At 40.4% G+C, this 27493-nt stretch overlaps 2 protein-coding genes across 5 annotated transcripts in view; one reads left to right on the forward strand and one right to left on the reverse strand.

The window, feature by feature from the left end:
• Ift80 (intraflagellar transport 80) overlaps window positions 1-12843 on the reverse strand; it is a 74035-nt gene extending 61192 nt beyond the window's left edge. The window contains exons 1-4 of one of the 4 annotated variants that reach the window (XM_050147451.1): window positions 12658-12843; window positions 4157-4261; window positions 3621-3704; window positions 359-578 (exon numbers count right to left, since the gene is read on the reverse strand). In XM_050147451.1, the coding sequence (XP_050003408.1) occupies window positions 359-578; window positions 3621-3659 (259 nt within the window). In that variant the 5' untranslated portion in view covers window positions 3660-3704; window positions 4157-4261; window positions 12658-12843. Of the gene's footprint in view, window positions 1-358; window positions 579-3620; window positions 3705-4156; window positions 4262-12457; window positions 12564-12657 lie in introns of those variants that run through there. The other 3 variants (XM_050147450.1, XM_050147452.1, XM_050147449.1) reach the window with 3 other exon arrangements.
• Window positions 12844-12997: 154 nt separating this feature from the next.
• Window positions 12998-27493, forward strand: part of Smc4 (structural maintenance of chromosomes 4) — a 33588-nt gene continuing 19092 nt past the window's right edge. The window contains exons 1-8 of the mRNA XM_050147448.1: window positions 12998-13155; window positions 14021-14155; window positions 15081-15259; window positions 15824-16015; window positions 17377-17553; window positions 25093-25257; window positions 25507-25634; window positions 26885-27025. Of these exons, the coding sequence (XP_050003405.1) occupies window positions 14026-14155; window positions 15081-15259; window positions 15824-16015; window positions 17377-17553; window positions 25093-25257; window positions 25507-25634; window positions 26885-27025 (1112 nt within the window). The 5' untranslated portion in view covers window positions 12998-13155; window positions 14021-14025. The remainder of the gene's footprint in view (window positions 13156-14020; window positions 14156-15080; window positions 15260-15823; window positions 16016-17376; window positions 17554-25092; window positions 25258-25506; window positions 25635-26884; window positions 27026-27493) is intronic.

Here is a 27493-nt window from a genome sequence, read left to right on the forward strand (position 1 = left end):
CAAAATCACCAAGGTCATACAGGGAAATAAAATGTGCAGATGACAGTTTATCTACATCAAACAGCAGTCTTGTAAAACAACCCCAGGCACAAATCATAGTATTAGACTATATCTTCAATACACAGATGTGCATAGGACATTCATTGAAAGTTTGCCACCCGTAGGGCTGGCTGGAGGGATGACTCAATGGTTAAGAGCACTGGCTGCTCTTCCAGTGGACCTGGATTCCATTTCCAGCACCCACACCGCAGCTCACAACTGTCTCTAACTCCAGGATCCAACACCCTCACACAGACAAACATGCAGGCAAGATACCAAGGCACATCAAAAAAAAAAAAAAAAAAAAAACAAGACTTACCATCAGAACTCGTGAGGACAAAACTTTCTGCCTGAGTCTGTTTCTTCATGCCTAAGCTTTTGGGAAACCAGTGAAGATCTATTGGGTAGATGTCATCAGGCAGCTTTACGATTAGGCTGGTCTCACTGGTCAGCAGGTTCCATTTCACTATCTGGTGATCATCACTGCACGAGTACAGCTCCTCCGCGGTCGTCCAACCCACACAGCTAACTAACTCTTGATGTGGTGTTTGGTTAAGGAGACATAAAAAGGAAAATAGCCAAATGGTTTCTAGCTTCTAAAAGTCTAATTTCATTGTGTGCTTTTTTTTTCCCCCTAGACAGAGTTTCTCTGTGTAACAGCCCTGGCTGGCCTGGAACTCACAGAGATTCACCTGCCTCTGCCTCCCGAGTGCTGGGATTAAAAGCGTGTGCCACCACTACTCAGCTCATTGTGTGACTTTTAATAATTCTTTTTCCATATAAAGGGAAAAGTCTCCCAAACAAGTTGTAAGGATAGAAATCAAAGAAAGTCAGTCAGAGAGGGAAGAAAATTTGTCATAGAAGATATTCCTTAAGTATGGCCAAAAGATACATACAAACACTCAAAATCAAAAAATAAAAATTAAAAAAAAAAAAACACTCAGCCGGGCGGTGGTGGTGCACGCCTTTAATCCCAGCACTCGGGAGGCAGAGGCAGGTGGATCTCTGTGAGTTCGAGACCAGCCTGGTCTACAGAGTAGTTCCAGGACAGGCTCCAAAGCCACAGAGAAACCCTGTCTCGAAAAAAACCAAAAAAAAAAAAAAAAAACCACTCAAAATCAGTAAGTAAAAAATCAAAAGGTAGGAAATTATGTTGAGAGACAGGAAAAAAGGAGGACTAATGATACATATAGTCATATATATATATATCGTATTACTTAAGTTATTAAAATGCATAAATATTGTTATAATTTTAAGATTATTTTAATTTATCTAACATGTATGATTTATTTAATGTGAATGAGTGTTTTGCTGGCATGTATGTCTGTGCACCACATACATGCCTGATACTTGTGGAAGTCAGAAGAGGGCTTCAGGTCTACAGGAACTGGAGTGTGCTGGCTAATTCTACGTCAATTTGACATAGCTAGAGTCATCTGGAAAGAAGAAACTTCAAAATTCTGAGAAAATAACCCACCAGATTGGGCTGTGATGTGTTTTTCTTGACAGATGATAGATAGGGCCCTGCCCACTGTGGGCAATGCTACTCTGGGCTGGTGGTCCTGGGTGCCATAGGAAGGGTGCCGAGCAAGCCATGAGAGACAATCAGCAAGCAGCATCCCTCTATAGCCTCCGCATTAGCGCCTGCCTCCAGGCTCCTCCATTTTGAGTTAGGCCCTGACTTTCGTTAGTGATGGGCTGTGATGTGGAACTGGAAGATGAAACAAACTCTTGCCTCCCCAGGTTGTTTTGGTCATTGATGCTTTAGCACAACAATAAAAACCTAACTAAGATATGGAGTTATGGATGATTGTGAGCCACCGAGTGCTGGGAATTGAACTGGGGTCCTCTGCAAGAACAATAACTACCCTTAGCCTCTGAGCCATCTCACCAGCCCTCTCCCTCTTTCTCAGACAAGGTCTCCCTGTGTAGCCATGGCTGGTCTAAAACTTACTATGTAGATCAGGCTGGACCCATTTGCCTCTGCCTCCCAAGTGCTGAGATTAAAGGCATGAGTCACAGTGCCTGGTAACACATACTACCTTAATAAGTTAAAAACATTAATTTTTAAGAAGACTAAACTCCAACAGTGAACTGTCTTGTGCAGTTACATATTACAATGGTAATCCTCTAGAGATGCTAAGGCCCCATGGCTGGAACTACCATTTTACTGTTTCTCTTGCTTTCGTTTTAGTTACCTATTTTTATGTTTTCACTTATGGTCTAAGAGAAAACCTAGGGCAGTGTGTATGATGGCTACACTCCCAGCCTTAGTTATTTATGGTTAATTGACAATACAGTGTTTTAAATTTTTACATTATATTTACTATTTATTATAGGTGTGTGTGTGTGTGTGTGTGTGTGTGTGTGTGTGTGTACCGCCACCATGCTTATATAAAGGTCAGAGGACATCTGGCAGGAGTTTGCAGGAATTAGGTTTTCTCCTTTCACCATGTAACCCCAAGAATGGAGCTCAGATTGGACTTGGTGCCAGGTACCTTTACCCCGTGAACCATCTCACCACTCCAACAATTCACAATTCTGACACTGAAGTCAAGAATAATTCAGTTACAATTTACTGCACCTACGAGACGCATAGGGATAGATGAAATACGATTCCCAAATTCTTTATTTAATTTGGCTTTTAAGTCTCTGATTCATCCTAAGTGAATGAAAATATAAGTGAAAATCCCACATGTGCTTTCAGGACAGACTGGTTCCCCTGGCGGAACTGTGTGCCTGGACACAGCATTTCTCCCTGTCTCATCCAAACACTTAAGTCTCACACTTACTCCCTCACAAAGCTGCAATCGACTTCACAGGGGAACAGCTTGAGATCTGACTGAAATGACTAAGAGGGAAAAGAACCGGCCAGTTGGCCAGTCGAGCCTTCTTAACATCCATCTTAACAGAAGGATCTCTGACAAAACAAAGGAGTCATATATCTAAGGAAGACTAATGACTGCCACCTTCCTGTGTGAAGTAATAAAGGACTGATTGCTCAGACTTCCCTAGTTGTTTCAGACTCCCTACTTTCTCAGAGTACAAAGAAATAAAGCAAAACTAAATGAGCACATGCGTGTCAGATCAGCTTAGCACATTAGTCAGACTTTGTGTTGTTTGTTCTTTGTTTCTCCAGACAGGGTTTCTCTGTGTGGCCCAGGTTGGCCTGGAACTCATTCTATAGACCATGCTGGCCTTGAACTCAGAAATCCACCTGCCTCTGCCTCCCAAGTGCTGGGCTTAAAGACGTGCACCACCACTGTCTGGCCAATTATTCAGATTTTGTTAAAGATTCTTTTTAGTTTATTAGATTATACAAAGCATACTTTTTAAATACTTAAGAAGTAGAATAATAAAAATGTCAGTAAATATTTCAAAATAAGACTTTGGGCTCATAGTATACTTTGGAGAAATACCTGTAATTGGGGTCTTAAATATTTTGAAAGCAATTTGTCTATAAAATACCATTCAAGAAATGAAAAATAACCAGTAAGTAGACAAAAAAAAAAAAGCAGAAGAAAACCTTTGACAGTATCATAGCAAGCTGATTGCAGTGAGGGTTACAGTATTAAAAGGATATGCTTTGGTTCTTTTAAGAGAGATATCTTTAGCCTCATGTCTCCAGTTCCAGAGAGATCTTAAATACCACTTGATTGTAGCCACTATAAAGATAAAAAGAAGACACACAGCAACATTAACAATGGTGCACATACACATGCACACAAATACACACACCAACATCCACTGCATCCTACGGAACACAACTGCATCTTCAATTCCTCTGATACCTGGAAAGAGGAGGAAAGCCAGTGGGTACGACAACGAAGCTAAGAATTGGTAGAGCCTTTGAACTGTTCTCTATAACACCCAATGTTCTCTATAACATGCCTACAACAGGCCTACTACAGAGCACCACTATATCTGGAGCTGAAGAGATGGCTCAGCAGTTCAGGGTATGTACCGCAGGGCACCCAAGTTCAGTTCCCAGCACCTTGAGTTGGTGGCTCACAAACACCTGTTACTCCAGGCTACAGGAGACCCTATCACCTCTGAGGGCATTTGTACTAGTATGCACACCCCCCTGCACAGACACACAAATATACATAATACAAACCCTTTAAAAAGAAACCTCAGTGGATAAGGAACTCCCAGGATCAGTTAGGACTCAGTGGGGAAAGGAGCTGCTGCCATCTGACAACCTGAGTTCAGTTCCCAGGACCTATGGTGGAAGGAGAGAGTCAACTCCCACAAGTTCTCCTCCAACTCCACATGTACACCATGGCATCCATGCACACATACAATAAATAAATGAATTCCTAAAATAAATTCCAAAGGCTTACTGATTTTGAGTGGTTTTTTTTTTTTGGTTTTTCGAGACAGGGTTTCTCTGTGGCTTTGGAGCCTGTCCTGGAACTAGCTCTTGTAGACCAGGCTGATCTCGAACTCACAGAGATCCACCTGCCTCTGCCTCCCGAGTGCTGGGATTAAAGGCGTGCGCCACCATCGCCCGGCTCAAATAAATTTTTTAAAAACATAATAAACACTCTCCAAATAAATGCATCATCAAAAGATTCACATGAAGAGAAACCTAAGTTGTCTGAGTCCAATTTACATTTATATTCCTTTTGAGCAGCATATCTAGACAATGTAGAAAAAAATCAAGTGAGATTGTAATTGAAAGGGCGAAAATCTCTTTACCAGGTCTAAAATTACAGGGAACTGCATCAAAGAAGGTGCTGGCTAGAGATTGAAAAAAAAAAAATCTCTGGGGCTCTCCAAGGCTATTTCTCACCTACCCCCCCCCCAGGAAGTATTCTAGGTGAGCAAGAGGTAAAGCACTCTTCACATCTCTCTTTGGGTGATTTCTCTTAAATTGTAAAAGTATACAACTGTGTGTGGCAGACAGGACACACATGACTTACTTCAGCACACTGCATAGGTACTAAGTACTCTAGCTTTCCCAAAACTCTTTCCATCCACCAGGACCTTCCAATTAGCATTAATCCCAAAGATGCCAGAAGAAAGACCACTGACCCAAATTATCATAGCCAAATCAATTAAAGCAAGCTTTTTTATTCACGTATATGGGTTGTTGCCCCCTAAAAGTAGGGGGGAGATAAGGGCTTTTATAGCTCAGGGTAGGGGAGTTCTTCATGGGGGTCTTGGTGGGAAAAGTAGGTGGAGTTACAGAACATAACAACAAGCAGTAAGCACAAGGTGGTCAGAGCAACTGCTGTTTTCTTTCAATTTAGTGGCTGCACCTGAATCTACTGATATTTTAACTATCATCTGTACCCCACATCCCCACAGTCAGCACCTTGTTGCTCAGACTGCGGCGTGGCAGGATTCCTGCTGGCACCGGCTTAAGCAGAGGCCACTAAGTCTTTATCATTCTATGTACCAATAAAGACTCAGAAGTCAGATGTTGGGATGAAAACCTGCTAGATCAGAGAAGCATTTTTGGCCAGAGACCCAGCAAGAGAAGCATTTCTCCAACCACCCCAAACCAAAAACACCACAAATCTTTAAGTCCCTCCCTGCTCCTTCCTGTGCCTCTCTCTGTCCATATTCCCAGGTCTTGTCAACTAGTTGCTGGTTCTGCACCCTGATCCTAGGTTAATTTTATTGACACAATCTTGGAGTTTCACAGTGCAATCAAATATCCCACAGCAAACAACTTTTTGAAACAAAAGTTGGACTGCAAGATAGTCATTACAACTTTTTGAAATATAGACATGGTTCTCATTTCCTGAACAGGCAGTACAGAACCATTTGTAGTTAAGGTTACAGGTGGGGCATAGTCCAATCCTTGAGTAACAAATTTAATCATAAACAGCAATGAGTCTAGTTTTGTTTTTATTATAAGATGGCTTTTAAACCTAAGATGAGGCAGGCTGGTTCATTGTTATGAGAAGGAGAAGGGGGATAATACTTTATAAAGACCTGGTTCTTCATATTTATTCAAATTAAAAGAGGTACAAAAGAATTACAGAATTGACAAACCATGGATAAGATATTTACATATTATACTACTACAACCAGAAATCCAAAAGATATTTGGAATGGCAAAATGTAATTACATCCATAATAGTTAGGATACTTCCTCACCAGAAGAAACCAAAATCAACCTTTACACAGAAAAAGCAGTATGTTTTTGTTAATGGTTCACCAGTCATTCAGAAATATGGTGTCAAAGAGTCAGAGGAGAACAACCTAAGACAGGGAAGAGTCTCCCTGGCTCAGAACGATTTTTCCATATATATTCCATTTAGCTGGAGGACATGTACACTTGGATACAGTATTGAATAAGAAAAGAAAGGAAATGAATATTAGTGAATAGCCTATTTGAAGAAGTGCAGAACAGTCTGGATGCTACACTGAGGTATTTTTTATCTGCTCACGTGTCTGGTAAATTTCAATAGTCAACTTGGCTGGAATAAGGAATACCTAGGGCATTAATGATTCACACCAAAAGGTGTCTGTGAGGATGTTTCCATGGATTTAGCTGAGGAAGGAAATCCTACCCTGAACACAGGCTTGAGGCACCTTGTTCTGGCTTGGATCCCAAACTGGTTAAAAAACAAAAATGCTGGAGAGAGTCAGCTGAGTCTGCACTCCCCTTTCTGTTTCCTGGCCATGGCGCAACAAAGCTGCTCTGCCATCATGTCTTCCAGACCAGGACGGAATGCACTTTCAATACGTAAAGGATCTGACCAACCAATGGTGTCTGGATAGTGGGGTAGGGAAGGATTTGACCAACCGGTGGTGTCTGGATAGTGGGGTAGGGAAGGATCTGACCAACCAATGGTGTCTGGATAGTGGGGTAGGGAAGGATCTGACCAATCAATGGTGTCTAAGTAGTGGTGTAGGGAGGCAGTAGAGAATTTCTAGAACACAACATTAAGCTCTACATAGGAAACACAGAACAACAATAGCAGTGCCTTTTTTTTTTTTGAAGCTTAAAATCATTTACAAGTTATTGGTTCAATGTGAGTCAACATTTATAAGGCTTGAGAAAGGAGAAAAAATGTGTTAAACAAAACTTGACCGTACCAGGTAGGAGTGGTGGCACATGCTTACAATCCCAGCATTTAGAATGTTAAAGCAGCAGAGAATAGCTTTAAACTGATCTACATTACACAGCAAGACCTCATCTAAAAAAAAAAAAAAAAGAGAGAGAGAGAGAGAGAAAGAATCCAACCATTCAACAACCAGCAGGGTGAACTCCCAATCCAGTCACTTCGCAGCAACATCATAATCGAAAGTCACCATCATCCCTGCCTCTACTGCTGCAGGCCAGGCAGAACTATCATTTTGCCCCTGATCTTTCCCCTTCAGAGCCTTCTAAACACACCAGCTACTATACTCTGTAGGCCAACTCAAAACACAAAAGCAGAAGTGACAGGACTAGCAGCCAATCAGGAAAGGATCAGCATCTGGAAAGTCAAAAGCTTCCATTTTCTCCTTGATGAACTGATTGAGTACAGGGGTTGTGACTGAAGGAATGGTATGATCTGACCTACACTTTTTTAAAAACTTATTTGCTTCATACTCTGACCTGAGTTCTATAAAGTAAATATGGATGCTATATAAAAAACAATGGGGGAGCAGGGCATGGTGGCACAGGTCTTTAATCCCAGCACTCGGGAGGCAGAGGCAGACAGATCTCTGTGAGTTCGAGGCCAGCCTGGTCTACAGAGCAAGTGCCAGGACAGGCTCCAAAGCTACAGAGAAACCTTGTCTCAGAAAAAAAAGAAAGAAAAAAAAAACTTAAGAAAGAAAAAGTAGGGGCAGGAGCGATGAATAGGACTGGGGCAAGAGAATGGATAGGATTTCCATAATCCAGAAGGAAAAGCAAGTATTTAGACTAGAAAGTTCCCAATAGTGTCCAGGCCAAAGAGAAGTGATGACTATTTCCCCCATTTTTGGTACCAGGCAAGTGTGTGTGTGGGGGGGGGTGTCTGTGTGTCGTGAGTAATAAGATTATGACCCAATAGCACCCCCTCTTTCCAAGGCTCAGGGAACATCAAAAAAGGAAGGCAGAAAGGTTGTAAGAGTCAGAGGTCAGAGGGAACTGGGGCAAAACAGTATCTTCCGGACTAGCAGCGCCACTGCACTCGTGAACTCAAAGCATCTGTGGTGGCCTGCAGAGACCTTCACAACATCAAGCAGTCAACATCCCAACATGGGGGCCCATGAGCCCTCACCCAGAGCCATTTGCAAGTGACTGCAGCAGGAGGACGGTCAGTTCCCTGAGGGCTGTGGTCCCTGGTAGACTTGACCACACTCTCTAGTAGATGGCCCCACACCCATGCAGCATTAGTCAATGCGTTATCAAAGGAGAGGAGGGCATGTATTTGGGAGGGTGAATGTGGGGATGGATCCAGTTGAAGTTGGAGAAAGATAGATAGCAGGGGATACAGATGATCAACAAAAAAGTAAGAAAGGAAGGGAGGGAGGAAAAAGAAATTTTTTTCATAAGATTACTAATCTCTGTACCTGATCCTTTTCATTTTCTAAAAATTATTGATTGGAGCTGGAGAGATTACTCATGGGTTAAGAGCACTGGCTGCTCTTCCACAGGTCCCAAATACAATTCCCAGCAACCACATGGTGGCTCACAACCATCTATAATGAGATCCAGTGCCTTCTTCTGGTGTACAAGCATACATGTGGGCAGAACATTTTATACATTAATAAATAAATCTTTTTTGAAACTATTTTATTTTCTTATTATTAATTTATTGGGGCACTTTGTTTGCAAAGTACATCTACCACCAGGAAAGGGCATCCAACCCATTACAGATAGACGGTTTTGAGCAGTCATTTGGGTGCTGGGGATTGAACTCAGGACCTCTGGAAGAGTGCTCAAGCTTAACCTACTCCATAAGCAGTTATAATGAGATGTTTATGAAGTGCCCAGCAGAACACCCGGCGTGTAGTAAGCACTTAGTAATTGCTATGTATCTGAAGAGAAACCACTGTTTTGGTCCCCCAGTCTATACTCACTCTTTTCTAGACAAAAAGAAATTACCTATACAAAACCCACTCAATGTGGGTGGAGTAGAGCCAGCAGGAGACCCACACTTAAGCCAACTGGAGCCTTCTAGTCTGTCTGTACAGACACTATTTCACAGGTGGCCCAGACTGCTTCTAAAATAAAAGATGGGAAGAAAAATTCAACTTACCTGGGTCTTCAGCTTTCAAGGTTTTCAGCTCTAGTAACTATACCTATCTTATCCCAGGAAGCAGAAGGCCTGGAGGTGCCAAACAGCACCATGAACATAATGCTAAAATGCCATAATAGAATGCAAAGCAAGTAAGAAACCAAACTTTGGTGTCTAATTGTTACAAAGGGGTGTGCGTATGTGTTACTGGCATGGAATCCATGGCCTTCTGGATACTAGAAAGTGGTATAGGGCTGGCTTACATAATTTTCTAATTATAGGATACAATTTTTTTTTTCTCAAGGACCTTCGATTGAGTCATCTGTCACTTACATCTAAGAAGGCCTGAGATATGACTTTGTTCTTTTTACATCCTAAAGATGGTATTTCCTCAGTTGTTCTGGTGGTACTAACCTCTCTGTATTTAAACCATAAAATCCTTATTATCTATTTTTCCTTTTCCATTGTTTTATTTCGTTTTTACTTTTGTTTCTGGGACAGAGCCTTATGTAGCCCAGGCTGGCCTCAAACTAGCTATGTAGGCAAGAATGATCTTGTGCCCCAATCGTCTTGCCTCTGCACTCTAGTGTTAAGATTACAGGCAAATGCCACCAGACTAGGCTAGTATTCCAATTATCTGATCCTAGTTTCTCTTCCTCGATATATCTTTCCATAATTAACACACAGGAAAAGACACAATTCTATTTTTGAGGCGATGAGATCTGTAAACATTTCAGTGTGATTACAATACTGTAAGGCTTTGTTAATCCCCTGTGCTAGGGATGTTGCAGACAAGCACGTCATCACCAAGCTACATCCTTCAGCAGACCGTTATTATCAACAGGATGGTCATTCCTATCTCTGTTAACAGTAACTTTGCACAATAGTCTCTAAATATGCATTATTCAAATAAATGTATGCTTATTAGCTGATATCTAGATGATTTAAAGTTTACAGTTACAAATTTTTAAAGATTTCGGACTATCTTTAAGGGTTAATACTCAACCATCAAACCATAAAAAAGCAATATTCTGTCTAGAAAAAAAATCTGCATAAAATAACTGAATTCTTTCCTTTCTATGGTATAGGCACTCCTTACCTGCCACATGAAGACTGTTTCATAACAATCTAACTAAAGCTATCACTGATCTCTTCCTTTAACTACCCCACTCCCACCTCAGATACTCTTTAATCATTTGTTTCCTTCTCATTTAATCATTTGTTCCCTCCCTCATCATTGTATAGCACTGGCTCCAACTCACTATGTAGACTAAACTCACAGCAAGCCTCCTGCCTCCTCTCCCAAGTGCTGGGATTACAGAAATGGCTACCACACCCAGTTTGTAGCTATACTCTTGACTGGCCTTTCAAGATAAGCTACTCTTCCTCAAATTTACTATGGCATTATTTATGATTAGCACACACTTTAAATATGTCATCACATTGCAGTATCAATTACTTATGTGTACTAGATGAACAATTACAAACAATTGGATGAGATAGACATTAGCTGTTGAGTTTTATAAATAAACTCTCCCAGAGATACTTTGTGAGGAAACTGCCCAATAATATAGCCAAAGAAATAATAGAATCTGGGGTTGTTTTCTATTTTTTAATGTATATAATGGGTGTATAATGAGTGCCTGCAATTAAGTATGTATGTATGTATGTGTGTATGTATGTGTGCCTAGTATTGATGGTGTCCAGAAGAGGGTATCAGGTCCCCTGGACTGGAATTACAGGAAGGTGTGAACTGCCCCATGTGGGTTCTGGGAACTAAAGCCAGGTCCTCTGCGAGAGCAGCCAGTGCTCCTATTGCTGAATCATCTCTCCAGTCTCCCTGTTTTCCATTTGCATTTTTCTACTAAATTCTGCTCTGACGAGCACACACACCTTTCAGTGTGGTCTAGTCTACCTTTGTATTATAGTGATTTTACTTGTATGACGTCTTATCTGCATGTGTGTACGTGTACTACATGCATGCCTCCTGCCTGAGGAGGCCAGAAGAGGACACTGGATCCCCTGGAACTGGAACTACAGATGGTTATAAGCAGCTGTGTGGGTGCTGGGACTGAACCTGGGTCCTCTGCGAGAACAGTACGTGCCTTTAACCACTGAACCATCCACCCTGGCCCAGTCTACCGTTCTCATAGTAGGTATCTTACAACACCCAAAAATACAAGCCCCTAACTATAATCCCTTTATCCTCTTGTCATCCCTACCAGTCCTCCACACACGCCCCAAAAACTCATTGAGTTTTTTGGTGACATTTGTTCTATGAAGACAATTTATTTTCAACTACAAATATAAAGGTACATTATAGTATTAAGTAAATGTGTATTCAAACCACACCAATCTCCAAACCCCAGCAAACGCTTACACTTGGGTGTGTGTGGGGGGGGGGGGTTCTCTCCAGTACTTTCTGAGAATCACTGCAACTAGGTTTTATGCATCTAAGAGCCATAATACATTTCAGAGCAACAATATAAATTTATTCATAAAACAGGCTTATTGCTGCTCTAATAGGCCAGACCCTGAATAGGTAAAGAGAAAAGGAGAGGCCAAGAGTTCTGAATTTAAAAGTTGCTGTATAAATATTGAAGGCAGTCAAACCAATCTGTGGTTCTTTAACATGGGGTAGGGTGAGTCGGATAGTTTTACAAGATTAAAGGAAAACTAACTCCAGAAAAACAAAGCACAAACACACAAAACTTTATATACAATTTTTGGAGAATTAGAAACGGAGTCCCCACCATCATTATCCTCAAACTCAGGTTAAAAGCCCATTAACGAAACTAGTTCTCAGGGAAAAGGAACTTTACATCTGTTTAATAATCCTGGCTATTCCTTTCAGAGTGCAAGGTACAGAAATGCAGTTTATGAACTAATTCCACCATAATGGTAACTAGTTAACACGAGCAAACCGTTTCTCCCATTAGGAGCCCCGTTGGCCAAATAATTACTTTAAATCCAAACCTTTCATTAGTGACACTAACACAAAACAGTTCACAAACCATTGCTCTTCATACGTGGACCACCAGATTACTCACTAACCCCGGTCTCCTCGCTTTCCCGGGAAACTCCACATCCCAAGACCTACACAGAGAGAGCCCTGCTGGCTGGAAGGAGATGGGAGACAACTGATCCTCCGCAAAGCTCGTGTCTTCGGCGTGAGGGAAGGTAGGTGCCAGTGGCCACCACGGCTTCCAAGCCCTTCCTTCAAAGGATCTGGAGGTGAAGAAATTTACCTCAAGTTCCCGGAAAGCGGCGGCGATTGCTCTCAGAGCTCTGACCAGTTACCAAGAAGCCTCCCGACCTTCCCGTCACCATAGTGATTTCTAAGCGCTGAAAGCGTTCCCCCCCTCCTTCCCTGTTCCCGCGATACTTGCCAGTTGCAGTCACCCGAGCGGGCCCTAGACCCCGCCCCCGAGTAAGCCCGCCCTCTCACCGAAGGCTGTCATTGGACATCAGTTGTGGGCGGGACCCTGCTGGGTGGGTTTTTTTTTTTCCTCGTTATCAAAATTCCTCAGTTTCCCAAATGTTGTCGTCCCAACGACGCAAAGGGCTGTAATTCCCACGGCTTTGTTTCTGGGGGCGACCCTAGGAGAGGCGTCACTCTCCTCGCTGTCCCTTCTCAGCCGCGACCTCCCCCCACCCCTCGCGCCACCGTCCTCCCCACCCCCCCTCCCCGGCCGGACCCGCGCATGCGCACGAACGGCCCGGCGACAGCGGTGGGACCCGCCGCACTTTTTTTTTTTTTCAAATTCGCGGGTCCCAGAAACCATTGCGCGCATTTGTAACGAATTTCCGTTCGAGTTTGGATTTTAGGCGCCATTTTCGAGTGAAGGACCCGGAGCCGAGACACCGGTAGGAGCGAGGCGGGGGGCGGGCGGGGGCGGCCGTCGCACGGTTTGCAGCCCTCTGCTCGGAGCACAGCCGCCGACAGGTAAAGGAGTTCCCTCCCGGATCGGGCTGTCACACTTTTCCGTGCTGTCCCCCGGTTCTGCCGGCGGCACAGGCCTGGAGCCCGAGCGGCCGAGTGCGGCGGAGGCGGTTGGGGGAGCTCCGCTGCCTGTCACCCCTCCCCCTCGGCCTCCGGGCGGCGGCTCCGGCGCCTCTTCCTGGGGGAGGCTGCGATCCCGTCGGGGCCCGGGCGTTCCCCCCCGGGCCTGCCCGTCACGCCTTCCGAGGGGGACCGCAGTCCCGCACAGCCTCTCCCGGGGACTTGGCACGGTTTCGACTGTTGGGCGGGACTCCGCCCCGAGCCCGGGAGGGATGGACCCCCGCTGGCGCGGAAAGTGACCCATCCCGGGCAGACGCTGCCCGAGTCTCCTTTAACAGACAGCGTGTGGCGGGGGACTCCAGCCTTTCCGCTGGGGCGGTGAGGAGAAGAGACCTCGACTCCCCCGACCGTCCGGGCGTCCGGACCTAAATGGCGGGGGTTGGGGGAGAGGAGAGCGGGTAACGGGTCCGCCGCTAGGCAGTCGCGGCTGCCCTAGAGACGAACTCTTCTCTGTAACTCGGAGCGCGAGCATCCCCAGCCCCGACGGCGTGGGAATGTCACCAGACGGCTTCCCGGGGCCGGGGGGCGCGTTTGCAGGCTTGAACTAGGTTTCCCCACTTCCCTGGGTGGTCGGAAACCCCGTCCCGCCCGGTCGCTCCCGCGGTGGTGGCGGTAGCCGCTCTCCAGAGGACCCGCTACCTGCTGCTAGCGGGGTCGGGGGACGCGCTGGCGGGTGGGGGTGGGACACGGGCGGAGCCCGTCCTGCGGCCGCGGGGCTGACCCGACTCCCGGCTCTCTCCTGCCGCAGCCACGATGCGGCGGAAGGGTACCCAGCCCTCCGTCTGCCGCCAGGAGGGAGAGCCTCCGCCCTCCCCGGACGGCGACCACCGGGATGAGGACCCGGAGCAACCGGACGGCGGAGCGGACGGCGCTGCAGCTGCAGGTGAGTGACCGGCGGGGACCCGCTGGGGTGGCCAGGGCGCGGGCGACAGGTTGACGTCGGAAGGTCGTTGTTGCCAGAAGTGCGGCTCCGGAAAGCCACTCTGCGGTTTTCAAAGGAATTCCAGGCAGTTTTGCAGTAACGGTTCTGGAAGGGATGAGGGTGAGCGGCAGGAGTGAGTTGTGGATTTCGGTGATGTTTGGGAGTAGCACTGACATCTTTATTGTATTTGGCTGAAAGCGGCACGGTCAGCCCAGAGTTGTTGAGCGCCTCTCTGCCCCTAAACTGAACTGGATGTGATGCAGAGTTTGTGCGCTCCAGCCTCTGCCTTGGATTGCCCTTTTTGGTACAATATTAATTTTTAGTTTTTAAAGTGCGTCGCGTGGGGGGGAGTATATGCACATAGGCGAGGCTCAGCAGTCGTGAGCCACTCATTGTGAGTGCTAGGAACCGAACGCCAATCCCCTGCAAGAAAAACAAAAAACAGCTGGGCCCCTTCGATTGCCTTTAAGAGAAAAATTAATTTGAGAGCGTGTAGCATTCCGAGTGTAGAAAATAAGAGTCATTGTGAAACTCCTGTGACCGTGTTACTGGAGCTTGTGAGTTGTCTGAAGTGCTCAGCCATGTGCATGCAGTTGGATTTGCTGTCGTTTGGGTTATGTCTCCTGTTTACTATAGGAAACAGGGACCCCTGCAATAGTCACAGGTTTGAATATTTATGGTGTGGTGTTTTTACTCCTCTAGGAAATATAGTGAATTTTATGACAGGGGGTATTTCTTTCACGAATTTTACTTTTCATAAAACTAAGCTAAAAGATTATCCATCCCCATGAGTTTAGGATATTTGTGTGGAAAATAGTTTCCTGAGTTTCATATGTAGCATCACTCGATTCCGTTCTTTCGCCTCTTTGCCTTTCCGTTAACCTAGAGACTCCAGGTGAGGAACTTGATAACAGAAGTTTAGAAGAGATTTTGAGTAGTATTCCTCCACCCCCACCTCCAGCAATGGCCAGTGAAGCTGGAGCTCCTCGTCTAATGATAACTCATATTGTAAACCAAAACTTCAAATCCTATGCTGGAGAGAAAATTCTGGGACCTTTCCATAAGGTATTTGCCCTTTTAAAGAACTTATAATACGTCTTTATTGCAAGATATTTCAACTTCCTATCTATCCTGACTCTTTACACTGCCACACACACCCTAGTAGACACACATACAATATGTTGCCTATGATTTCAACAGCAGGAATTAGTTTTTCTTTATCGGATATCTTTTCATCTCTTTAGTAATGACGTTTTCATGTTGAATCTGTGTTTTTATTAGAAGGGAATGTTTTCCCGTTGGCTGTTGTAATGCCTTCTGCAAAATGTTGGAATTAGACTTTGAATATGGTTTTATTGAAGATACTAAAGCTTGTGCTAGAGCAGAGCATGCTGTAAGAAAACTCAAAGTGTGTTTTTGGAGTTTCCGAGCACCAGCTCACTCTCATTCTTGAAGAGCTCTCCTTATGCTTAATTCTAAAGAGAAAGAAAGAAAAACTCATGTATATTCTAATAACTTTTAAGTGCCTCTAGTTTTTTTTTTTACTACAAATTAAGGTATTGGGTAGTTTAAAATTAATAGTTTTGATGTGATTATTTAAATTTAAACTTTTAAATTATTTTTATGCAGCGCTTTTCCTGTATTATTGGGCCAAATGGCAGTGGAAAATCCAATGTTATTGATTCCATGCTTTTTGTCTTTGGCTATCGAGCACAAAAAATAAGGTCTAAAAAGCTGTCAGTATTGATACATAATTCTGATGAACATAAGGATATTCAGAGTTGTACTGTAGAAGTTCATTTTCAAAAGATAATTGATAAGGTAAGAAATTATTTTCTATTTGCAACTTCAAGCAAGAAAAACAGCTGGGCACATTTTGTTATTGTAGTCCTGAATTGTTTCTTTACTATTTGTGTATAACTAAAGCAAAAGAAATATTGCTTCTGTGACCATATTTACTTCAGCTTTTTGGAAGAAAACAGTGATTTTGAGGAACCCTGAGTGCTAAATAAACATTCATTCACTATAAATACAGACTTGATTTTCAAAGTTACACTTTTTATTGCTTTAGAATAAACATTTTAATCTTTAAAATGTAATGGTTTACTGAGTTGCTATTCCCATTCTTTCAATGTACATTTGTTATTAATAGCAATGTGTGTATCTGTGTGATATAAAAGAACTTTTCTACGGTTTGAACTACTGTGATGCTTTTTTGTGAAATGGTAGGGGCCAAGCTAGCATTTTTGTTTTCTAGAAATGCAGACAATTATAAATAATGGCCAGATTATTTACATGGTTCTGTGGGTGTTTTTCTCATCTATTTACTTATTATATTAGACAGTTGATTCAAAAAGCAACTGAAAAGAACCTACAAATAAGGAAATGCACATGATGAAGTGGTTAGATAATTTAGGTGGTGGGGTTTTTTTTAACATAAAGAAATTACACAGAAGCATTTATCTTAATTTTGCTTCTTAATTCATTCTGTTGAGCACCTGAGTTAGAGAATAGAGAACTTATGCTAAAATAGATTAATTGCTTTCTTTTATTGGATATATAATTGTGAAGGTTTTTTTACGGTTTGTTTTGCTTTCAGTTGATGATAGGGGATGCTGTTCAGGAAGGTGCAAAGGGGTATCTTGTGTTGTACCACCCTACCCCCACTAAACCCGACTAACAGCCTGTACTCCCTGACAAGACCACCACCAAAAATGTATTTTCCCTTAATATGTTCCTTAAGTCATCTCTTTCTGTATAACTTTTTAACCAGTCAGCATAGTTATTAGTTTGAGTGAGGTCAGGTTGTTTTAGATATATCCGGACTTTTGTCCACCGTCCTTGGTTCTTATATATATTTTTTTGACTTGTTTGGAGCTAAAATTTTATTTGCTGGATTTTGGCTTTTTGGTTTTAGAGATCTTTGAGAAAGAAACCGAATGACTTGGAGAAGTATCTAGTCCTCGCTAAAGCAATGTTTTTGTTTTTATTTTTTTAATTTTAGAGCAATTGTCAGTTTGTGTACATACTTAATTCAGGGAAATAAGGACTAAATTCTTTATATACATGTATGACTGAATTTGTTAATTTAAGAAATGTTTCAGTATAAAGTAAATGAAATTTAGATCAAACCTGTGACTTTAATACCAACCGTTTTCTGGTTTTGTTTTTCCTAAAAACAGGAAGGGGATGATTATGAAGTCATCCCTAACAGTAACTTCTGTGTATCTAGAACAGCCTACAGAGATAACACTTCTGTCTATCATATCAGTGGGAAGAAGAGAACATTTAAGGATGTTGGAAATCTTCTGAGAAGCCATGGAATTGACTTGGACCATAATCGATTTTTAATCTTGCAGGTAAGTTTATAAACACTTCTAAGGTTCTTGGTTTTTAATTTTTGTTTTGTAATCAAACTTGAAAGCATGTTCTCTTTACTGAGTCCTGTGTTTGGAGCCTTAAAGTACTGTAGCAGCACATCATGGTTTACATGCTGTAGTCAAGATGCGAATCATTATTTGCTGCTCTAGAAATTTAAGGAAATTCATTCAGAATTTTATGGTTATCGTTGTATGTTCCTTTTATGTTTTGATATTGGACATACTTGTTCCGCTCTAGCAGCACGTAAATATTGGCGTAGTGAAATAAATATTAAACACCAATATTATTGTGCTGCTTTAGTGTGACAGGCATACAGCAACTATCACTTCTGTTTGTATTTCCCTTTAAAATAACATTTTAAATGAGATCTTTTAATAGTCTGCCCTTTTTGTTTATTCTCGTTTTTCTCTAACATAAAAACTATATATTTAACAAGTTTCCCTGAACTCCTAATATAGTACTTTTAACATCTATAGTGTTAATAAAGGTTTACTTAAAATGGGTCTTTTGTTTACAGTGGCCTGATTTTTAAACAGTAATGTTAGTATCATCTCTTAGAGAAGTCTTTTTTAAAAGAAAGTATTAAGTGTCTGGTATTAATTTGATTTTTAATTTGAAATTCCTGTTTTGATTTAAAGATAATTTTATTAAACCCTGTATTTTGTTGTTTGTTTCTTTACCCCCCCCCCCTTTTCTCTGGGAGTGTGTGTAAGTAAAAGTATGTCCTGCTAGTATAACTTGTTGCAAGGAAAATATTGTCACTGGGGAAAGGAGCTGTTGGTTGATTAGGTTTTTGTTTGTTTGTTTTTTCGTGGTGGTAGGGTTTTGGTTAGTTGGTTTGTTTGTTTTGGTAAAACTCTGCCTTTGTTAGGTATTATGAAATTCCTGTTTTTATTTAAAGATATCTTATTCTTTTGTCCTCTCCCAAGCTACTAAGAGCATATAAAATTTAGAGAGATGTTGCTTATGTAGAGGTAGCTACTGCTATGTTCTATTATATGCTACTGATTTTAAAATAAGTTAGGACTTTTGATTTGATATAAAATGTTTTATTGTGAGGACTAAGTGTTCCCATTAATAATAATTTTTCACACATTTTAAACTATATTCCTAAGGATTTTTTTTATTGTAAACATACATTGTATAGAAGGCAAATAATAATTTTCTGGAATAACTTTTACTACCCTTAACTATCAGAACAGTGCATTTACAATACTTCAATGAACCACTTAAAAATAAATATTGAAAATAATCACATGCATGTAAATAAAATTTGAATTTATATAGATGTGTCTTAAGCCATGGGTGTTTTTGCTTTCTTTTTGAAATGAATTGTTCTGTTTTGTGGATTTTCATATCTGGGAATTTAGCTTGATTATGAATAATAAGTTGTATTACTTTATAATACTAAATTTAATGATGGTAACATTTTTGTAAAGAATTATACTTACCATTTTTTTATTCTTTGCTATTTGCTTAACTTTATCCTGAAATAATCAGTTTTGTGCCAGTACAAAATAAACTATTTTAGGTAAAGTTTTTATGCAGCTTATACAATTTGATAATGAAAAAAGTGATAAAGCAACTTCCCAAAGACATAAATTACAAAGTGTCGAGTTTATATTTAAAAATATGCTTCTGAAGTCCTTAAGATGCTTATTTGTCATTATCTGAACCCTTTTATGTACCCTTACATTTTTATATTTACCAAACAATACTAACAGATTCAGTTTGATTTGGTTGGATTTAGATAAGAACTTTAGCAAGTTACCTTTTAGGAAGAAAAAACTGGACATTGAACTTAAATTTGAGGAAAAGTGGAAGTAGTGTTTGTGAGTTTTTCTTAGCTTTTTACCAAAATATTTGACTCTTAGACTAATAATAGACTTAAAGCTTGTGAAGGTAAGATTATAGCTTCTATTTCATTCTTCCAATCACTAACATTTATTTATCTTAAAAATTACCCCTGATTAGGATGGTGAGAAAATTGACACAGTATCATAAGATCAGCATCCAAGACATAAGTATACAGACTGGACAGTAATAATGATTGCATCACTTGTAATATAAATTTAGATAAAGCAAACTTTTTAATATTAAAATGCAATAAATTTTAGAAATCGTTTTTAAAAGCTCTTCTGGTGTTATGGATTTGTTTTTTTAAGTAAGCGTTTCTAGTATAAAAATCCATTTAAATTTTCAGTAACCGTTTTGATGTGTTTCTGGGGAGTGTGTGAAGGTTAATGTGAAGGTGGTTAAAGCCCTTTCTTTTCTCTGGATACTGGCAGACTGCTGGGCGTGTCCACTGCAGAAGTAGTCAATTACAGTCGCCTGGCCATTGGTTTGCTTAGTTTTATACCTTACTGGCAAAGTTTGTGACGTTTTAAGACTATTAGTCCAAACAGGAAAGGTTTTTATTAGTCTGTATTATTTCATAGGTGACTATTACTTAATTAGATTTGATTGGTTTGCTCCATTAGTTAATGCTTTTGCTCCATTCCTGTTAGAGAAATGGTAATCCTAGACTCGTTACCTTTCATGGTTACATTAATAAATGGGTGTATTGGGAGTGGTTTTGTAAATTCCTTAAAAAGCAGAAATTGGAGTTTGTCAAAAATTTCTGTATGTGTTTTGTCTTCATATTACAAAATAAAGCATTTTTGTTAATGTTTTCTACTCTGGAGAATTGATTAACCTAGATCTAAGTTATTACTCATGTTTTTTAATATACTTTTACAGTTGGCATGGCATATAAACTATTTGTTGTGATCTCTTAATCTGTAGAAATAAGAAATCTAAAATGGCAGATCTATGACTTAAGTTCCAAAAATATTTTTACTAACTAGTAATAACTTCAGTTTTCCAAAGGTGTCTGGCCCACTGTCTCAACTATGGAAAACAAGCTAGGAAGCTGCCCCTAAGCACCCAGAATAGATAGGAAAACTAACCACAAAGCATTCTTTTTTTGCTTCTGTACTTTGGACAGATATTAACCTTGGGGATTTGGTTACTTGTCCTCTTGTAAAAATAAATTAGGATAAACTACGTAAGGAAGATAGAAGTTAACTTATAGTGTAGCTATAAATAGCAGGGAAAATTAAAATGATTTAGGAAAAAAAATTTAAAGAGCCCAAGGGATTAGAATATTCTTTGGTAATAGTGATTGTCTAGCACACATGAGGCTCTGGTTTGATATCTAATGTGTATGAGTGTTTTGCCTATGTGTATGCATGTGTACTGTATATATGGTTAGGGCCAAGATGCTCAGGAGAGGCCATCAGAATCCCTAGAACTATTGTTATGGATGGTTGTGAGCCATAGTGTCAGGGCTGGGGATTGAGCCGGGGTCCTTTTAGAAGAGCAGTCAGTACTCTTAAATGCTAAGCCATCTCTCCAGCCCCCTCCCCATTTTAATGAAAGTAAAAGAAATAATTTCACTTCCAAGTCCTGGCATTTCAGGTGTGTGCTGCCATAGCCAACTTTCTCTTAGAGTCTTAAGTTCTAAGTGCCTGTAAGTAAGATTTTCAAAGAATGGTTTAACTGAATCACAATATCCTTGATACCCAGCAAAGCCTTCATTAAGTTAGGGCTTAAGCACCTTTCTAATTTATTTTTCCCCTTCTGTTGCTGGGGATCAAATGCAAGGCCTTCTTGCAAGCACTCTACCACTAAGCTGTATACCCATTCCCACTACTCTCATACAACAGTGGGGGGGGGGGGTAAAATTTTGTTCAGAACTGGGATGGTAGTGGCTGTGGCACATGCCTTTAATTCCAGAATGCAGACGGGCAGAGGCAGGAAGATCTCTGAGTTCAAGACCAGCCTTGTCTACACAGAAAAACCCTGTCTCAAAAAAGAAAACTTTGTTCAGGCACATGGGTTTATTCTCAGAAGTCAGAGGCAGACCGATCTCTGAGTTCTTGACCTATAGAGAGCGACCCTGTCTCCAAAAACAACAACAAAACCGAACTGTCCAGTATGCTTTTAAGCTATAGAAAGTAGCGATGACTAAGAGTGTGTGAAATTTTAACAGCTTCAGTTATAACAATTTGAAATGTCTTTTAGATATCACTATTGCACTATGAGATTTGTAACCTTGGTTTGAAAGAGTGGCCCTTTTAAGTTCAAGTGCTATAAACTTTTTCTGGGTAATGGGAAGAAAGATCTTAGGTGGTTATTCTTGTTGCAGAGAACCTGAGATTGATGCCTAGCATCCAGTTTACAACTGCCTGTTACTGGCTCCAGAGGATTCAGCATCTTCTTCTGAACTGTGTAGACAGACACCTGCACTAATGTGGGCACATAGGCATACAAGCCCAACTTAAAACCTTTTTAAAAACTATTTCAGAGTGGGGCTGTGGTGGCGCATGCCTGTAATCCCAATACTAGGGAGGAAGAGGCAGGTGGATCTCTGTGAGTTCAAGTTCAGCCTGGTCTACAGAGCGTATTTCAGCACAGCCAGGACTGTTACATATTGAAAACCTGTCTTGAAAATCAAAAAGAGAGAGAGAGAGAAAAGAGGCACTGGAGAGATGACTTAACAGTCAAGACAGAAGGGGGTACTACCTATTTGTGATACATAGACATATATGCCAGTACTACAACCTACACATAAAATAATAAAATGATATTTTTAAGCCACAACAGTCCTAAAAGAGATAAGTAAAAGCTTACTGGTTGTCCTTTATTCACTCATTAACTGGTCTTTAGGCTGAATGCAGTAGTAGGGTGTGGTCATGCTCTCCTTAAATCCTAAAACTCAGGAGGCAGAGGCAAGCAAATTTCTGTAAACTCAAGGCTAGCCAGTGCTGCATATAGAGGAGAGGCTCTTTCTCAAAGAAAAACAAAAGCAGTAATACAATATAATACAATCTAAAGCATACTGTTGCCTGAGACTTGACTTGGAACTGTTTGGATTCATAAATGAACTTGTCTTTAACTTTATTAGCATGAGAAGAAATCAGCTCCACATCCTCCATTTTATTTCAGAAGGAACAATAATAAAAATGACTACCATGCTTTCTCTGAAGCTAGGTTACTTCCTAATAACTATAGACACCTTCTAAGTAGTTTGGTCAGGAAACATGATACTACTTAAATGTGGGATGCTGGGAACCAATCTCAAGTTTCACTGGACCCCATTTTTTTTTTAATATATTTAATTATTATGTATACAATATTCTGTCTGTGTGTATGCCTGCAGGCCAGAAGAGGGCACCAGACCCCATTACAGATGGTTGTGAGCCACCATGTGGTTGCTGGGAATTGAAAGAGCAGCCCTCTCCCGTTTCTTTTAGAGTTACGACCTGCCCAACTCTAAGATGAGCTTGTNACCAGACCCCATTACAGATGGTTGTGAGCCACCATGTGGTTGCTGGGAATTGAACTCAGAACCTTTGGAAGAGCAGGCAATGCTCTTAACCTCTGAGCCATCTCTCCAGCCCCTGGACCCAATGTTTTGAATTTTTTGAAAAATATAGACTTAATATCTTGTGGTCATTTGACTCAAATGTGGGTTCTTTTGGCATTTTTTTCTTATTTTTCTTCATTTTTAAATAGACGTTTAGATAATTCAACTTGAGTCAGGTACTATATTTTATAAGTCATGGGTACTACTGAGCATTTTATAATGCGCAGCACTTATAACCACGGCAAAATCATTGTGCCCAGATACCAGCAGTGCAACTGTTGATAAACTTTGCCTAAATAACTCTGAGTAAGACTGAAGTTTGTACTATAATCCAAGCTTTGGGCATACTTCAGTATGGGTCCTGTCTAAACTTATAATTGTGTAGCACAAATAATAAAAATCTAGAGACAGATATTGGGGTTCAACCCGAAGACCAGAAAAGCAAAGCAGCCAACCACTGGCTCTTACCTCTGCCTCAGCTCAGACCAAAACTGGGCAATATTGTCTATCTTCAATTCTCAGATTGAGACTGGAAGTGAGACCTGTCTCCTCCCATCTTATATTCTTTTCTAGTGCTGGAATTAAAGACGTGTACCACCACTGCCCAGCCTGTACAGCTAACTAGTGTAGCTGCTGGGATTAATGGTATGTGCAAACCACTGCCTGGCCTGTATGGCTGACTAGTGTGACTGCTTTGCACTGATCTTCAGGCAAACTTTATTTATTAAAACAAGTAATATACCACTATATAATTGTTGATTAGGGTTAGATGGGAAAGTATTCTGCATAAGTACCTACATAATATAATAGTAGTATAAATACAGGCATTTTGGTTTACAGTTTCACTCTCTACTTGGTGATCATGTGGTGCTGGATCACCAAAGTTCCAACATTGTGGTGATGTATAAAAAAACTACCTGTTAGCCTTTAATCCCATAGCTCTTGGGAGGCAGTGACAGGTGGAACTCTTCACGTTCAAGGCCAGCCTGCACTACCTATTAAAATCCTGTCTTAAAAATCAGCAAACTGCAGTAGTGACTAGATCGTAAAATGTTAAACTACATTGTTTTCCTCCAATACATTTTAGTCTAGTTCTTAAGGTTTAGTCATAAGCTTATAAAAATGGGAATCACTAAAATATCTCAACATGTAATTCTTTTCTTGACCATTTAGCTAAAAATAGGATTTTTCCCCCACTTGCCTATTTATTTGCTATTGAGATGTTTAAAGAACAAATAGAATTTTCTACAGAATTTTCTTCACTTTCAGATTAATTGGTTACCTGGGAACCAACCTTAGGTGTTGATTATGGATTCTTCTTTTTAGGTAGTCAAGAGATTTTAATTATAGTTCAAGGTTCATATATTGATTACAAACAGTTTTCCTCTGTACCCTATAAGTAATAGACCTGTTTGCTCTCTGTAGTAAGGGTGCTTAGAGGAAAAGATAATTTCCTTTTCCATTTAAGACTCTCAGTTCAGGTTGGAGAGATGGCTCAGTGGTTAAGAGCACTGCCTGCTCTTCCAAAGGTCCTGGGTTCAATTCTCAGCAACCACATGGTGGCTCACAACCATCTGTAATGAGATCTGGTGCCCTCTTCTGGCTGGCATGCATGCGGACAGAACACTGTATACTTAATAAATAAAATTTAAAAAAAAAAAAGACTCTCAGTTGAGAAAAACCAGAACATTAAGTTTTAGTCATCTTTTATGAAGTGGGTCACTTGTTAGACTTACTGCTAGGGTTATAGAGAAGTTAGATAGCTACATAGATAGTGAAACTGTAAGCTTTCTGGCAGGTTTCCTTATATAGTATAACTATGAAGGGAATTTTTGAAAATTATTTTTCAATGAGCGATATTGATAATTGGTACCTTTTCAAATTTTGCTTAACAGAAAAATTTGTTTACTTAAGACTCCAGCACAGGGTGCCTTTGTCTTGGTATGTGCTGTCAGTCATTTTATAGGCTTATATGTGAAAGGGGTTTTAGACCCTTGCATAAAACATCCTTAACCTGCCTGAAGAATATCATTTTAGTTGAGATTACCCTCTTCTTTCGGGAGAAATTTAGCTGTTGTAAATGAGTGTGAATGTGACTCTCTTAAAGGGTGAAGTTGAACAGATCGCTATGATGAAACCAAAAGGCCAGACTGAACATGATGAGGGGATGCTTGAGTATTTGGAAGATATAATTGGCTGTGGACGGCTAAATGAACCTATTAAAGTCTTATGTCGGAGAGTTGAAATATTAAATGAAAACAGAGGAGAAAAGGTAAATGAATTTCCAGTAGACATTTATTGCCAATGAGAATGTCTTGTTTATGGATCAACTGTATTTATTGAGTTGAATACATACTTTTTATAATTCATGAAGAAATGTTTGGGGTTTTTTTTTTTGTTTTGTTTGTTTTACTGAACCTTCTATTTTTATACTAGCCTTTGGGTGAAATATTTTACTTGGTGTTTATGTTCCAAACTGATTTTACATATGAAATATGTTTTGACTCTTCAAATTTTGTAGTTAAACAGAGTTAAAATGGTGGAAAAGGAAAAGGATGCCCTAGAAGGAGAGAAAAACATAGCCATTGAGTTCCTTACCCTAGAAAATGAAATGTTTAAAAAAAAGAATCATGTCTGTCAATATTACATGTAAGTACTCTGGTCAACTTTGTATAAATTTCTAAGCATCAAAGCCTTCTTTTCTATAATACTGTGACGATGTAAATTTTTCTGAAAGTCACTAAGTACTAACTTTTTAATGTCATCTTTTAGTTGTGCCAGTTATGTATAATGATTGTGTGTTTGTGTGTGTGCACGTGTGCATTGCATACAGTAGCCCTGTCATTCAAGGATAGTATTCAGAACCTAACAGAAACCACAGGTAGTACTAAATCCTTATATATACTATTGGTGTCCTTCAGCAGTGCCACAACATCAGAGTAATCTGGGATGTGGTGCTGCTGTTTTAATTACTACTATTACTATGCAAGGGTAGGTGAGCACCAAACTCCCCATAGGAAGACTACTTTAGGGATCATTCTCTCCTTCCACTAGGTGGCTCCAGAGGTCGAATTCAGGTAGCAGTTATGTCCTACAAGCACCTTTACCTTCTGAGCCATGTCCCCAATCAATTGTGGGTTTTTTTTTTACAGTTTGGTGGGGGAGGGGTGCGTACATGCACAAGGGTGCACATATAGAAACCATAGCAAAATATGGAGTGTCTTCCTCTATCTCCACTTCATTCCCTTGCAGGGTGTTTCGCTAAAGCAGAAACTCACTGTTCAGCTAGGCAGGCTAGCTACCATGCTCTCCACCCCTCCCCCAATGATCATGTTAAACAGCCCACTTAGTCATGGTGCTGTACAGTTTACTTGGGTGCAGGAAGTTCATACTCAGGTCTTCATTCTTAAAAATCAAGTGTTCTCACTTAATTGAACCATCTCCTCCGCCCCTCCTTTCATGTTTTATGCTCTTTGCATTATTAAGAAGTATAAGGAGAGTTAGTGAACATAAGCATAATGATACCTTACAGTTGATAACCATTATGGCTACTAAGTGACTATAAGGTTGATATGCACCTGTTGGTATGCTGAATAAAACAAAGATTAATAATGATAGGCACTGTGCAGTTTAAAATTGTTTATTTCCGTAATTTATCATTTAATATATTCAGATGATAGTCTACCACAAGTAATTGAAGCTTTGAAAAGCAAAAACATGAAATACTACTATACACTGTTGAATGATAGATCTAATTTATTGACTGAACCAATTTTGTTCCTAAATTCTCTCTAGCCTTAACCCATTTTCATAGCCCTAGCTTGCCATAAATTGATGAATATTTTAGAAGCAGCTGATTTTACTAATGTTACTTTACATTCTCTAATTTTCCCCTTTAGTTATGATCTGCAAAAAAGAATTGCTGAAATGAAAACCCAAAAGGAAAAAATTCATGAAGATACTAAAGAAATCACTGAGAAGAGCAATAAGCTTTCAAATGAAATGAAAGCTAAGAATTCAGCTGTAAAGGATATAGAAAAGTAATAATCTTTGGGAAAATACCAAAAGTATTTAAATTCATTTTTTTCACTTGTGTCTGAATGTAATACATTTCTCAGTAAATAGCTCTTTTAGGCACCACCACCCCCTGTACCTAACTTAATGTTACAGAGTGCCCAACAGTCATACAATAAGAAATGCCTTTCCCCTTAAAAAACTAAGACACGCGCATTTTACCTGACCCATTAGCCCTAATAGTTTGCAAATTTGATTTTGAAATAGAATTTTGGTTTGTTTAGGTAGACTTTAAAAATTATCATCATGGCTCTATTTTGTGCCAGCTTTCAAATGACAGTAGTATCCTTAAGTAAGTTTCATTTATTTTTTATTTATTTATTTTCATTTATTTTTTGATCTCAAGATAAGGTTTCTCTGTAGCTTTGGAGCCTGTCATGGAACTAACTCCTGTAGACCAGGCTGGCCTCAAACTCACAGGAGGCCTCTGCCTC

Source organism: Alexandromys fortis, unplaced genomic scaffold (assembly GCF_014885135.2).
Source record: "Alexandromys fortis isolate MF-2015 unplaced genomic scaffold, M_Fortis_MF-2015_v1.1 scaffold_53, whole genome shotgun sequence".
Taxonomy (NCBI): Eukaryota; Metazoa; Chordata; class Mammalia; order Rodentia; family Cricetidae; genus Alexandromys; species Alexandromys fortis.